This window comes from Tamandua tetradactyla, chromosome 5 (genome assembly GCF_023851605.1).
Source record: "Tamandua tetradactyla isolate mTamTet1 chromosome 5, mTamTet1.pri, whole genome shotgun sequence".
NCBI lineage: Eukaryota > Metazoa > Chordata > Mammalia > Pilosa > Myrmecophagidae > Tamandua > Tamandua tetradactyla.
This window is the reverse complement of record NC_135331.1, coordinates 92,158,925-92,172,010: the sequence shown is the minus strand read 5'-3', so window position 1 is coordinate 92,172,010 and position 13,086 is coordinate 92,158,925. Positions and strand designations below refer to the sequence as shown.

General features: G+C 36.4%; 1 protein-coding gene across 8 annotated transcripts in view; it reads left to right on the top strand.

Annotated features, from left to right (window-relative positions):
• Positions 1-13,086, top strand: part of FKBP5 (FKBP prolyl isomerase 5) — a 172,064-nt gene that overhangs the window by 127,918 nt on the left and 31,060 nt on the right. For all 8 annotated transcript variants that reach the window (XM_077161580.1, XM_077161581.1, XM_077161582.1 and 5 more), the window contains one exon: positions 8,935-9,091. In XM_077161580.1, coding sequence (XP_077017695.1) covers positions 8,935-9,091 — 157 coding nt within the window. The remainder of the gene's footprint in view (positions 1-8,934; positions 9,092-13,086) is intronic.

The window sequence follows — 13,086 nt, the reverse complement described above, 5'->3', positions numbered from 1 at the left end:
GGCCTACATTCCAGTGTTCAAGGAGAGTTTTGGCCTCTGTGCAAGTATTTGGAAGAGGTGGACCCATGGCTCCATCAGGCCCAGAGGACAAAGCTTCTTGCCACAGATAATTCTCAGACCTCGAAATCTTATGGAGTTTGCCTTGCTGAGTTTTGGACTTTTGGGGACTCATGACCCTGTTTTCTTTCCAGTTGTTCCCTTCTGAAATGAGAATGTTTATTTTTTCCCTGCCCACCACTGTATATTGGAAGCAGATAATTTGTTTTCTATGTTTCACAGCTCCATCAGACAGAGAGATTTTGCCTTACTATGGACCACATCCATAACTAATTTTGATAAGACTTTGTACTTTCATTCTTACTGAAAGGACTTAAATCTTTTGGGTTGTTGTGATGGAATGAATGTATTTTGCATATGGGAAGGAAATGTATATTTTGGGGTCCAGATGGTGTACTTTTAGGGATTGGATCATGTCCCCTACAAGAGGGTGTTCAGGTCCCCACCCCTAATCCTCTGGGCGTGGACCCATTTGTACATAGGATCTTTGAAGATGTTATTATTTGAGTGCCCAAACTGAATGAGGGTGGGCCTTAATCCAATATGACTGAAGTCTTTATAAGCAGGGGACATTGGACACAAAAGGAGAGAAGCCAGAAGCTGGATGTCAACAGAACCCAGAAGAGAAAGGAGAAGATGATGCCATGTGAATTGCCATGTTAACAGAAAAGCCAAGAACCCCAAGACTACTGACCAGCCATAATATACCAACCTCAGAAGGAAACTAGCTTCCTAGCTTCTGAAACCATAAGCCAATAAATTCCTCGTGGTATTTGTTTTAGCAACTAGGAAACTAAAACAGGAATAAATATCCTTAATATTAAAGGTATTTTGTCAGTTTCAAAGAATTATTTATCCAAGAAAAAGAATCTAACTGATCAAGAAAAAGAAATATATCCTCATTTTCTCTTGAAATGAGACAAATGGCCTTTCTCTAATATGAAATTATCCTGGGAATGAACTCAGTATGTTTGGGTGGAGTGGAGATTAGGCCTCAAGAAATTGTCTTCCTCACTTAACATCCAGAGGAGATTATTGATTCCTTCACAGTTTACATTTATTGCTTCCACTAAGAGATGGAGCTTGGTTCATTTTTTGATGTTGCATTTGGATTTTCCACTTTTATTCAAATATACTTTTTAAATATTTTTAATTGTGAAATATATACAAAAAAGCAATATATTTCGAAGTACATTGTAGTTAGTAGTTATAGAACAGATTTCAGAGTTTGTTATGGGTGACAGTTCTGCAATTTCAGGTTTTTCCTTCTAGCTGCTCTAAAACACTAGAGACTAAAAGAAATATCAATATAGTGATTCAGTAGTCATACTCATTTGTTAAATCCTATCTTCTCTATTATAACTCTTCCTTCTCCTTTGATCCTTCTCCCAACCTTTGGAGGTATTTGCACTACGCCTATTCTAACCTTTTCATGTTGGAAAGCGGTGTCAACAATATGGGTTAGGTAGATGAATCTAGTTGATGTTCCTGGAGAGGCTGGCTCCTCTGGTTTTCAGAAGTTGTCTCGCCTAGGAGCCATCTGAAGGTTGTAGGTGTCTGGAAAGTAATCTTAGTGCATGAAACTTCTGTAAAATCTCAGAGCACTAGGTGTTCTTTAAGCTTAACAGAAAAGGTGCTGGCTGGAGTTTGGCACATCATGGTAATTAGCATTATCTAGCTAAAGCTTGCATAACAGTAGCACCCAAAAGAGTCGCTCAACTCTACTTGAATTCTCTTAGCCACTGATATCTCATTTTTTCAAATATTTTTCTTTATTAAATAAATGTAACATATTCAAAGAAACTGATTTTTCAAAGTACATTTCAACAAACAGTTACAGAACAGATTTCAGAGTTTGTTGTGGACTATCATTCCACTATTTCAGATTTTTCCTTCTAGCTGCTCCAAAACACTGGAGGCTAGAAGAAATTAAAACATTTTTGTGTGTCTGTGTGTAAAATAACATACCAAAAAGCAATACATTTCAAAGCACATTGCAACAATTAGTTGTAGAATGGACTTCAGAGTTTGGTATGGGTTACAATTCCACAATTTTAGGCTTTTATTTCTAGCCCCTCTAAGATACTGGAGAATGAAAGAAATCTTTTAATCTTTCTCCCTCTCTTTAGGGCTATTTGGGGTATGCCCTTTCTAACTTTTTCATGTTGGCAGAGGCTGTCGATAATACAGGATAGGGGGATAAAATTAGTTGATATACTGGAGAGGCTGGCCCCTCTGCACTTCAGGACTTAACCTGGTCCACGGACCCATCAGGAGGTTGTAGGTTTCTGGAAAGTTAATCCTAATGCTTGGAACCATTGTAGAATCTTATATAACACCCTAGGTGTTTTTTAAGATAGGCAGGAATGTTTTTGGTTGGGGTTTGGCAAGTTATGATAGGTAGCAATGTCTAACTGAAGCTTGCTTAAGAGTGACCTCCAGAATAACCTCTCAACTCTATTTGAACTCCAGCCACTGATACCTTATTTGTTACACTTCTTTTCCCCCTTTTTAGGGGTCAGGATGACATTGTTTATCCCATGGTGCCAGGGCCAGACTCATCCCTGGGAGTCCTCTCCCATGCCACCAGGGAGACTTTCACCCCTGGATGTCATGTCCCATGTAGGGAGGTGGGCACTGGTTTTACTTGCAGAATTGGGCTTAGAGAGAGTCAGGCCATATCTGAGCAGCAAAAGAGGTCCTCCAGAAGTAGCTGTTAGGCATACCCATAGGTAGGCTAAGCTTCTCCATTACAGATATAAGCTTCACAAGAACAAGCCTTAAGATCAAGGGTTTGGCTTATTGATTTGGGTGTCCCTAATGTCAGATGTTACCTCGGTGGTAAAGTTTTATAGTTCATATTTTTTCTCCTCATTCTTCCTTTTTAGGATATTTTTTCTTTCCTTTCCAAATGAATTTGATAACTAGCTTTTCTAAGTCTTCAAAGTAGGTTGTTGGAATTTTGAGTGGTACTGCTTTGAATCTGTAGGTTAGTTTAAGTAGAATTGACATCTTAACCTTTCTATCCATGAACAGGGAATGCCTCTTCACCCATTAGATCTTCTTTGATTTCTTCTATTCTTTAATTTCTTCTAGCAATATTTTGTAATTTTCTGTGTATAGGTCCTTTATATTCCGGGTTAAGTTTATTCCTAGATACTTTTAATCACTATTTTGAACGGAATTTTTAACTTAATTGTTAAAAAGTTCATTGCTTGTGTCTAGAAACATTACTGGTTTTTCACATTAATCTTTTATCCTGCCACTTAGCTGAATTTGTTTATTAGCTCCAGAAGCTTTGTCACAGACTTCTCTTTTCCAAGTATAGTATTGTGTCATCTGCAAATAATGAAAGCTTTACTTCTTTCTTTCTGATTTGGATGCCTTTTATTTCTTTGTCCTGCCTGATTACTCCAGCTAGAACTTCTAAGTTGAATAATAGTGGTGACAGAGGGCATCCTTGTCTCATTCCCAGTCTTAGTGGGAACACTTTCAGTCTCACCACTGAGTACAATGCTGGCTATGGGTTTTTCATATGTGTGCTTTATCAGATTGAGGAAGTTTTCTTTGATTCCTACCTTTTGTAGTGTTTTTATCTGGTAAGGATGCTGAATTTTGTAGAATGCTTTTCCAGCATCACTCAAAATGATCATGTGGTTTTTCCCTTTCAACTTGTTAATGTGCTGTATTATATTGATTGATTTTCTTGTGTTGAACCAGCCTTGCATTCTTGGTTTAAACCCTGCCTTGGTTGTGGTGTATAATTCTTTTAATGTGTCATTGGGTTCAATTTGCTAGTATTTTGCTGAGAATTTTGCTTCTGTCTTCGTTAGGGAGATTGGCCTGTAGTTTTCCTTTCTTGTAGCATATTTATCTGGTTTTGGTATTAGAGGGATGTAGCTTCATAAAATTAGTTTCATAAAATGAGTTAGGTAATGTTCCTTTTCCTGAAATTTTTGGACGAGTTTAAGCAGGATTGGTGTTAATTCTTTTTTGGAATGTTTCATAAAATTCCTCTGTGAAGCCATCTGGCCCTGGGCTTTTTTTTGTAGTAAGATTTTTGATGACTGATTTTTGATGACTCTTTATTCATGATTGGTTTGTTGAGATCTTCTATTTCTTCACTAGTTAGTGTAGGGTGTGAATTTGTCCATTTCATCTAAATTGTCCTTGTTGGCATATAGTTGTTGATAGTATCCTCTTGTGATTTTACTTCTTCAAGGTCCATGGTAGTGACCCCCTTCTCATTTCTGATTTTATTTGCATCCTCTCTCTTTTTGTCAGCCTAGCTAGGGTTCCATTGATTTTATTGATTTTCTCAAAGAACCAACTTTTGGTTTTGTTGATTCTATTTTTTTCTTGTTCTCCAGTTCATTTATTTCTGCTTTAATCTTTGTTATTTTTCTTCTATTTGCTTTGGGGCTAGTTTGCTGTTCTTTTTCTTGTTCTTCTAGGTGAGCAGTTAGATCCTCAGTTTTTGTTAGTTCTTGTTCTTTTTTTTTTTATTATTAATTAACGGAAAAAAAGAAATTAACCCAACATTTAGAAATCATACCATTCTACATATGCAATCAGTAATTCTTAACATCATCACATAGATGCATGATCATCGTTTCTTAGTACATTTGCATCAGTTTAGAAGAACTAGCAACACAACAGAAAAAGATATAGAATGTTAATATAGAGAAAAAAATAAAAGTAATAATAATAGTAAAAAAAAAAAAACCCTATAGCTCAGATGCAGCTTCATTCAGTGTTTTAACATGATTACTTTACAATTAGGTATTATTGTGCTGTCCATTTTTGAGTTTTTGTATCTAGTCCTGTTGCACAGTCTGTATCCCTTCAGCTCCAATTACCCATTATCTTACCCTGTTTCTAACTCCTGCTGGACTCTGTTACCAATGACATATTTCAAGTTTATTCTCGAATGTCCGTTCACATCAGTGGGACCATACAGTATTTGTCCTCTAATTTTTGGCTGGACTCACTCAGCATAATGTTCTCTAGGTCCATCCATGTTATTACATGCTTCATAAGTTTATCCTGTCTTAAAGCTGCATAATATTCCATCGTATGTATATACCACAGTTTGTTTAGCCACTCGTCTGTTGATGGACATTTTGGCTGTTTCCATCTCTTTGCAATTGTAAATAACGCTGCTATAAACATTGGTGTGCAAATGTCCATTTGTGTCTTTGCCCTTAAGTCCTTTGAGTAGATACCCAGCAGTGGTATTGCTGGGTCGTATGGCAATTCTATATTCAGCTTTTTGAGGAACCGCCAAACTGCCTTCCACAGTGGTTGCACCATTTGACATTCCCACCAACAGTGGATAAGTGTGCCTCTTTCTCCGCATCCTCTCCAGCACTTGTCATTTTCTGTTTTGTTGATAATGGCCATTCTGGTGGGTATGAGATGATATCTCATTGTGGTTTTGATTTGCATTTCTCTAATGGCCAGGGACATTGAGCATCTCTTCATGTGCCTTTTGGCCATCCGTATTTCCTCTTCTGGTAGGTGTCTGTTCAAGTCTTTTTCCCATTTTGTAATTGGGTTGGCTGTCTTTTTGTTGTTGAGTTGAACAATCTCTTTATAAATTCTGGATACTAGACCTTTATCTGATATGTCATTTCCAAATATTGTCTCCCATTGTGTAGGCTGCCTTTCTACTTTCTTGATGAAGTTCTTTGATGCACAAAAGTGTTTAATTTTGAGGAGCTCCCATTTATTTATTTCCTTCTTCAGTGCTCTTGCTTTAGGTTTAAGGTCCATAAAACCGCCTCCAATTGTAAGTTTCATAAGATATCTCCCTACATTTTCCTCTACCTGTTTTATGGTCTTAGACCTAATGTTTAGATCTTTGATCCATTTTGAGTTAAGTTTTGTATAGGGTGTGAGATATGGGTCTTCTTTCATTCTTTTGCATATGGATATCCAGTTCTCTAGGCACCATTTATTGAAGAGACTGTTCTGTCCCAGATGAGTTGGCTTAACTGCCTTATCAAAGATCAAATGTCCATAGATGAGAGGGTCTATATCTGAGCACTCTATTCGATTCCATTGGTCAATATATCTATCTTTATGCCAATACCATGCTGTTTTGACCACTGTGGCTTCATAATATGCCTTAAAGTCAGGCAGCGCGAGACCCCCAGCTTCATTTTTTTTCCTCAAGATGTTTTTAGCAATTCGGGGCACCCTGCCCTTCCAGATAAATTTGCTTATTGGTTTTTCTATTTCTGAAAAATAAGTTGTTGGGATTTTGATTGGTATTACATTGAATCTGTAAATCTAGTTCTTGTTTTTTAATATAGGCATTTAGTGCAATAAATTTCCCTCTCAGCACTGCCTTTGCCACATCTCATGAATTCTGATATATTGTATTCTCATTTTCATTCGTCTCCAGATATTTGCCAATTTCTTCTTTGACCCACTGTTTAAGAGTGTTTTATGTAATCTCCATATATTTGTGAAAGTTCTGGTTCTTTGGTAGTTATTGATTTCCAGCTTCACTCTGGTATGGTCAGAGAAAGTGTTTTGAACAATTCAATCTTTTAAAATTTTTAAAGACCTGTTTTGTGCCCCAGCATATGGTCTATCCTGGAGAACATTCCATGAGTACTAGAGAAGAATGCATATCCTGGTGTATGGAGGCATATGTCTGCTAGGTCTAATTCATTTATTTAGTTGTTTAAGTTCCCTATTTCCTTGTTCATTCTCTGTCTGATTGTTCTATCTGTAGAGGAGAATGTTGTATTGAACTCTACCACTGTTACTGCTGAAACATCTATCATTCAGTTTTGCCAATGTTTGCCTCATTTACTTTGGAGCTACTTGATTAGGAGCATAAACATTTATGATTGTTATTTCTTCTTGGTGAATTGTCCCTTTTATTAATATGTAGTATCCTTCCTTGTCTCTTTTGATGTCTTTATATTTAAAGTCTATTTCGTCTGATATTAGTATCCTGCTTTCTTTTAGTTACAGCATGCATGGAACATCTTTTTCCATCCTTTCACTTTGTCTATTTGTATCCTTAGGTCTAAGATGAGTTTCTTGTAAGCAGCATATAGCTGGATTCTATTTCTTAATACATCCTGCCAATCTGTATCTTTTTTTTTTTTTAATATGCTTTATGGCATGGTCACATTTCATTCTTTTTCCATATGAGTATCCTGTTATTGCAGCACCATTTGTGAATTCTTTGTTTTTGTTGATTTCTTTGTTTGGGAAGTTCAAGGGCTGGGAATTGAACCTGGGTCTCCGGCATGGCAGGCGAGAATTCTACTGCTGAACTACCTTCACACCCTCCAGTCTGTATATTTTAATTGGTGGGTTTAGTCCATTTATATTCAAAGTTATTACTGTAAAAGCATTTCTTGAATTTACCATCTTATCCTTTGGGTTTTATTTGTCCGATCTGTATATTCTTATCTTTCTTTCTCTTTTTATCCTTTAAATTACCCTTACTGATACTCTTCAATTCTGTGTCTTCTACCAGATTTCCCTCTCCTTTTTTTTTCAGCCAACAGAACTCCTGTTATTTTTTCTTGTAGGGCAGGTCTCTTTTTGACAAATTCTCTAAGCCTTTGTTTTTCTGAAAATTTTAATCTCTCCCTCACTGCTGTTTGCATGGGCAGGCACTCTCCCTCACTTTTGAAGGATGACTTAGCAGTATAAGGAATTTTTGGTTGGAATTTTTTCTCTTCCAGGATCTTAAATATATCATGCCACTGCCTTCTCGCCTTCATGGTGCCTGTTGAGTAGTCCGAAGTTGGTCTTAATTTGGTTTCCTTATATGTGATGAGTTACTTTTCTCTTGCCACTTTCAGGACTTTCTGCTTCTCTTCAGCAGTTGACAGACTGATTAGTATGTGTCTTGTGAGTAGGTCTATTTGGATTTATTCTATTTGGGGTTGTTGGGCTTCTTTGATTTCCATACTTATGTCTTTTATAAGGGTTGGTTGGGAAGTTTTCCCCCATTATTTCCTAAACTAATCGTCTTAGTCCTTTATCTTCTCTTTTTCTTCTGGGACTCTTTCTGTGCTTCATGTTGTCCATCATTTCCCTGAGTCCAATTCCAATTTTTCCATCTTTTTATTTGCCATATGTTCTTTTGTGTGTTTGAATTCAATTGGTCTGTCTTCCAGTTCACTTATTTTTTCTTCCTCTTCAAATCTGCTCTTGTGTTTCTCTAGTATATTTTTGTGTATCTTTTTTGGTCTTTTTTTGGTTCTTTTTGTTTCTCTAGTATATTTTTAATGTTGTCTACAGTATCTTTCATCTCTGTTACATCTGCTATTTTTCTCTGTATGCTTTGAAATTCTTCTTTATGTTCTCCTAGTGTCTTCTTGATTTCCTTTATGTCATTAGCCAACCCATTGAATTTATTTAGGAGATTTGTATGAACATCTTTGATCAGGTGTTCCAAATTCAGTGTCTCCTCCAGGGTTTTAATATGATCATTTGGCATGGCTATATCTGCCTACATCTTCATATACTTTGTGATTCTCTGTTGGTTTTGAAGCATTCGATGATTTTGATAGAGTTATTTTGAAAATGGATTTTTTGTGTTTGCTTGGGTTTGCATTGATGGTCTCCTTTTGCACTTGGTTTGTCAGTAATTCCCTACCAAATCAAGCCCAGCCCTCATGCAGGGGACACAACTCTGCTTGAGGATCTGCTTAAAGCGGAACGGGATAGGCTGAGTTCATCCCTGTTCCATGGAGCAAGAGAAGTGACAGGAAAACAACTGGGACAGCAGTTCCAAGGAGCAAGTCACCTAAGAGGATCTTCTGTACTACATAGGGAGAGAAAAGGGTGAGTGTGCTCAGTCATGACATTTTGTTGACTCTCCTGTCTCCTCTCCCTCAGTCCACCTCGAAGCCTACTGTGGTGGAAGGATGTTTGATTGCAGAGATGTGGTATTCATTGTTGGAGAAGGAGAAGACCACGATATTCCACTTGGAATTGACAGAGCCCTGGAGAGAATGCAACGGGAAGAACAATGTATTTTACATCTTAGACCACGGTAAGCAGTATACCATACCATACTCAGTGAAGTCATCTGAACAAAAGAAACTGCTCCTTTTTTCAGCACTTGGTGGTTTCAGTGAAGTTAATGCCAACAGTGGAAACAATTATTTAAACCAGGCTATAGTTAGTCATCAAGTGAATTAATGAGCCATACAATATCACAAAGGTTGCAAATTGTGAATATGTTTACTTGATTGCTGTGTGGTAAGAATATGATTGACAGGTAAGTTTTGCTCTTTTGTATATTTGTTTTGCCTTCCATGTTGCCATGACAAGTAGCTGTTGGCCCTTCTTATATGGTTCTCTTATCCTCTCTTCTCTTTGCCGAAAATTAGGCAGTAAGCAGAAAACATGTGGGATTAGATGATTTACTACCATTTGAATTTGTGCCATCTGTTCTTATATGCAGTCCCTGAAAAGAGTTGTGTTCTTCCTGGATCTGAAGGCAACAGAGATGACTCATTTTTGCCTAAATTTTTCCCATCATAAGGACATCCATTAGCACTTCCAAGCTTACAATTCTCAGACATTAACATTCTCTTTATGAAAACATGTTTGGTATTATTTTTAGATCTAAAATTATACCATGAAGCCAAACAACCCTTCTATCTTGAGAAATGGACCCTTGATAGAAAGCTGGGTGTTTTGATTCTGTTTGCATAAAAGTTCTTCTACTTATCTAGTATAGACTCCCTCTGGCTCCATGATGAATTTCAGTCAGGATTTTAAATTACCAAGAACCTTGAAGACTATACTTGTCAATAGGTAATACTGTGCCTTTTGTACAATTTTTTTGCCTTTGTGTAGACTCCATAGTAGCTAAATGGAATTTTTACCTTTGCCCTAACACTCAAGCGAAAGTCATATTTTTCAGGTGATGTTTTAGCCATTCCTGCTTAAATATCCCTCCAGATTGTTCTACCTTGAACTTTTTAAAGGCTCTACTGAGGCACCTTTTATTATACCACTTTCTTTTTCTCTGCTCCATTTCTTTTTCCACTTTTATATATCTCCACTTCGTACATATTTGAAGCTCACTCTTAGGTGAACCGATATTTCTTTCTATAAGGAACTTTTTAAAACCCAAAGTAGCACATAGAGAATACTATCTTGAAAAAATCTCTATAATTTCAATCTCGCATTCCAAAATTATAGTAGTTCTAAGCTCACATAAAGATAGTGGTTGGTATCTGTGTGTGTAATGTGTTTTCAGATTAATCACCTGGAGGATAAATTCTTGTATACAGTGTGAGTTTATAATATATATTGAGTCAGGTCATTATATTAAACCTCATTGACAAGGCAATGATGGGGGCATATGTCTCAAGCTTAGTGGTAAAGGGAAACAAATTCTCCTGTTGCCTCTATTTTTGCCCTTACATTTATTTATGTAAATAGTCCCTTGCAAGTTTAAATTGTTTGTTGTATCATTAGTGGTTAAAGGGTCGAAACCTACTGTGCAACTTACCAGCTGTGTAATTTAGACAAGACAACCCTCCTAGCCTCAGTTTCCCCTTTTGGAAAATGGGGGTGACAGTATTAACTTCATAATGTTGTTGAGGACTAAATGAGATCATGCATATGCACATTTATCAAAGGGCCTGGAACATTCAAGCCCTCAATATATTATTACTTTTGTAATGACATTACCTTTGTCTTTCATTTGCTCTTAGACCACAAGAAAAAGGAAATCCTGTTTTAATATATAGTAAATTTTTTCAGATCTTTCTTGGGATATTCTCAGTCATGAAAGTAGTCAACAAGTTTTCATAAATTTCTAGGTATAATAGTTTTTTCATATGTTTTTTGGAAATAATTTAGCATAGAAAGGCATATTTGCTATTTTTCTGTTTAAGGTTTTATGTAAAGTGCATATTCTACAATATGAGACTGTCTAAAAGTACTGTGTAATATTATACATATATGCCAATAATCTCTACACATAGAGTGTGTTTTAAGTGCATCCAATGGATTTGCTTATCTTATTCAGACTCCCCTTTACCATAGAGCATTGCTTTTGAGCCTGTTTGTAATTATAGCTGTTGCAAATACATGCTTTGTTAAATTATTAGAGTTATCTTTGTTTCCTTCTCTAAAAGATTTGCAAGGCACACCTCCCTTTGACTGTTATAGATGCCTTGGCAAAATGTTTTCATAATACAAAATTTAAAAAACATTTCCAGAAGCAGCCAGAATTACAAAGAACCCATTTTCTCTTCTCATCAGTACAATACCATCCCTTTCTAGGGTTGTTTTAATTACTGTGACTGATTAATCTTTTTCACTTTAGGTATGGCTAGTTTGAACTTTCTTCATCTTCCTTTTCCTTATTTCTGTTCTGCACCTACTTGAAAAAAAGAAAACAAGCAAACCAAAAAAAAGCACAGGCTACCAAGAACCCCAGTGTCCAGTTATGAGGCCGTATGGGTCAAAACAAAACAATTTTCTGGGGACATACAGCATCTGAATTTAAATCCTAGCTCTGCCACTGCCTCTTTATGTGACTCTTAGGAAGCACTTCTCTTTCAGCCTCAGTTTCTACCTCTCTAAAAATGAATTAATTGGTAAGAACTTACGGTACAAGTGTTTCTTATCTGCACGTAAAGGCTTAACAGTCATTAATGTCATTATTTGTACCTCAGCTATCTGGAGGTAGCTGTTAATTCAAGGACATAAATACTGATTTCTTCTTTTGCGTTAACCCTGCATGTCTTGATGGTAAATCCCAGAATTCTGTGTGTGGTATTTTATTTTTCAGTCAGATGAATTTTTGTGCCCTGAATCCTTATGATCTAGCATAAGTCAGATAATTCTCCATATGACATGGAAATTGGGTTTAGTGCTCTCAGAACTTATGTGAGCTTCTGTCTGCCCTAGGATGATGCACTCCACATACATCTGGACCTTGACAGGATCTCCTCACTTTGAACCAGGAGAGCTGGTAGAAGCAGTATTGGTTCTCTTTTTTTTTTTTTTTTTTTTTAATTAACGGAAAGAAAAAAAAAAAGAAATTAACACAACATTTAGAAATCATACCATTCTACATATGCACTCAGTAATTCTTAACATCATCACATAGATACATGATCATCGTTTCTTAGTACATTTGCATCGGTTTAGAGGAACTAGCAACACAACAGAAAAAGATATAAAATGTTAATATAGAGAAAAGAAAGATCCCCCTGATCTTAGGGGGAAAGTTTTCAATTTTTCCCCATTGAGGATGATATTAGCTGTGGGTTTTTCATATATTCCCTCTGTCATTTTAAGGAAGATCCCTTGTTTTCCTATCTTTTGAAGTGTTTTCAACAGGAAAGGATGTTGAATCTTGTCAAATGCCTTCTCTGCATCAATTGAGATGGTCATGTGATTTTTCTGCTTTGTTTTGTTGATATGCTGTATTACATTAATTGATTTTCTTATGTTGAACCATCCTTGCATACCTGGGATGAATCCTACTTGGTCATGATGTATAATTCTTTTAATGTGTTGTTGGATACGATTTGCTAGAATTTTATTGAGGATTTTTGCATCTATATTCATTAGAGAGATTGGTCTGTAGTTTTCTTTTTTTGTAATATCTTTGCCTGGTTTTGGTATGAGGGTGATGTTGGCTTCATAGAATGAATTGGGTAGTTTTCCCTCCGCTTTGATTATTTTGAAGAGTTTGAGGAGAGTTGGTACTAATTCTTTCTGGAATGTTTGATAGAATTCACATGTGAAGCCGTCTGGCCCTGGACTTTTCATTTTAGGGAGCTTTTGAATGACCAATTCAGTCTCTTTACTTGTGATTGGTTTGTTGAGGTCATCTATTTCTTCTTGAGTCAAAGTTGGTTGTTCATATCTTTCCAGGAACCCATCCATTTCATCTAAATTGTTGTATTTATTAGCGTAAAGTTGTTCATAGTATCCTGTTATTACCTCCTTTATTTCTGTGAGGTCAGTAGTTATGTCTCCTCTTCCATTTCTGATCTTACTTATTTGCATCCT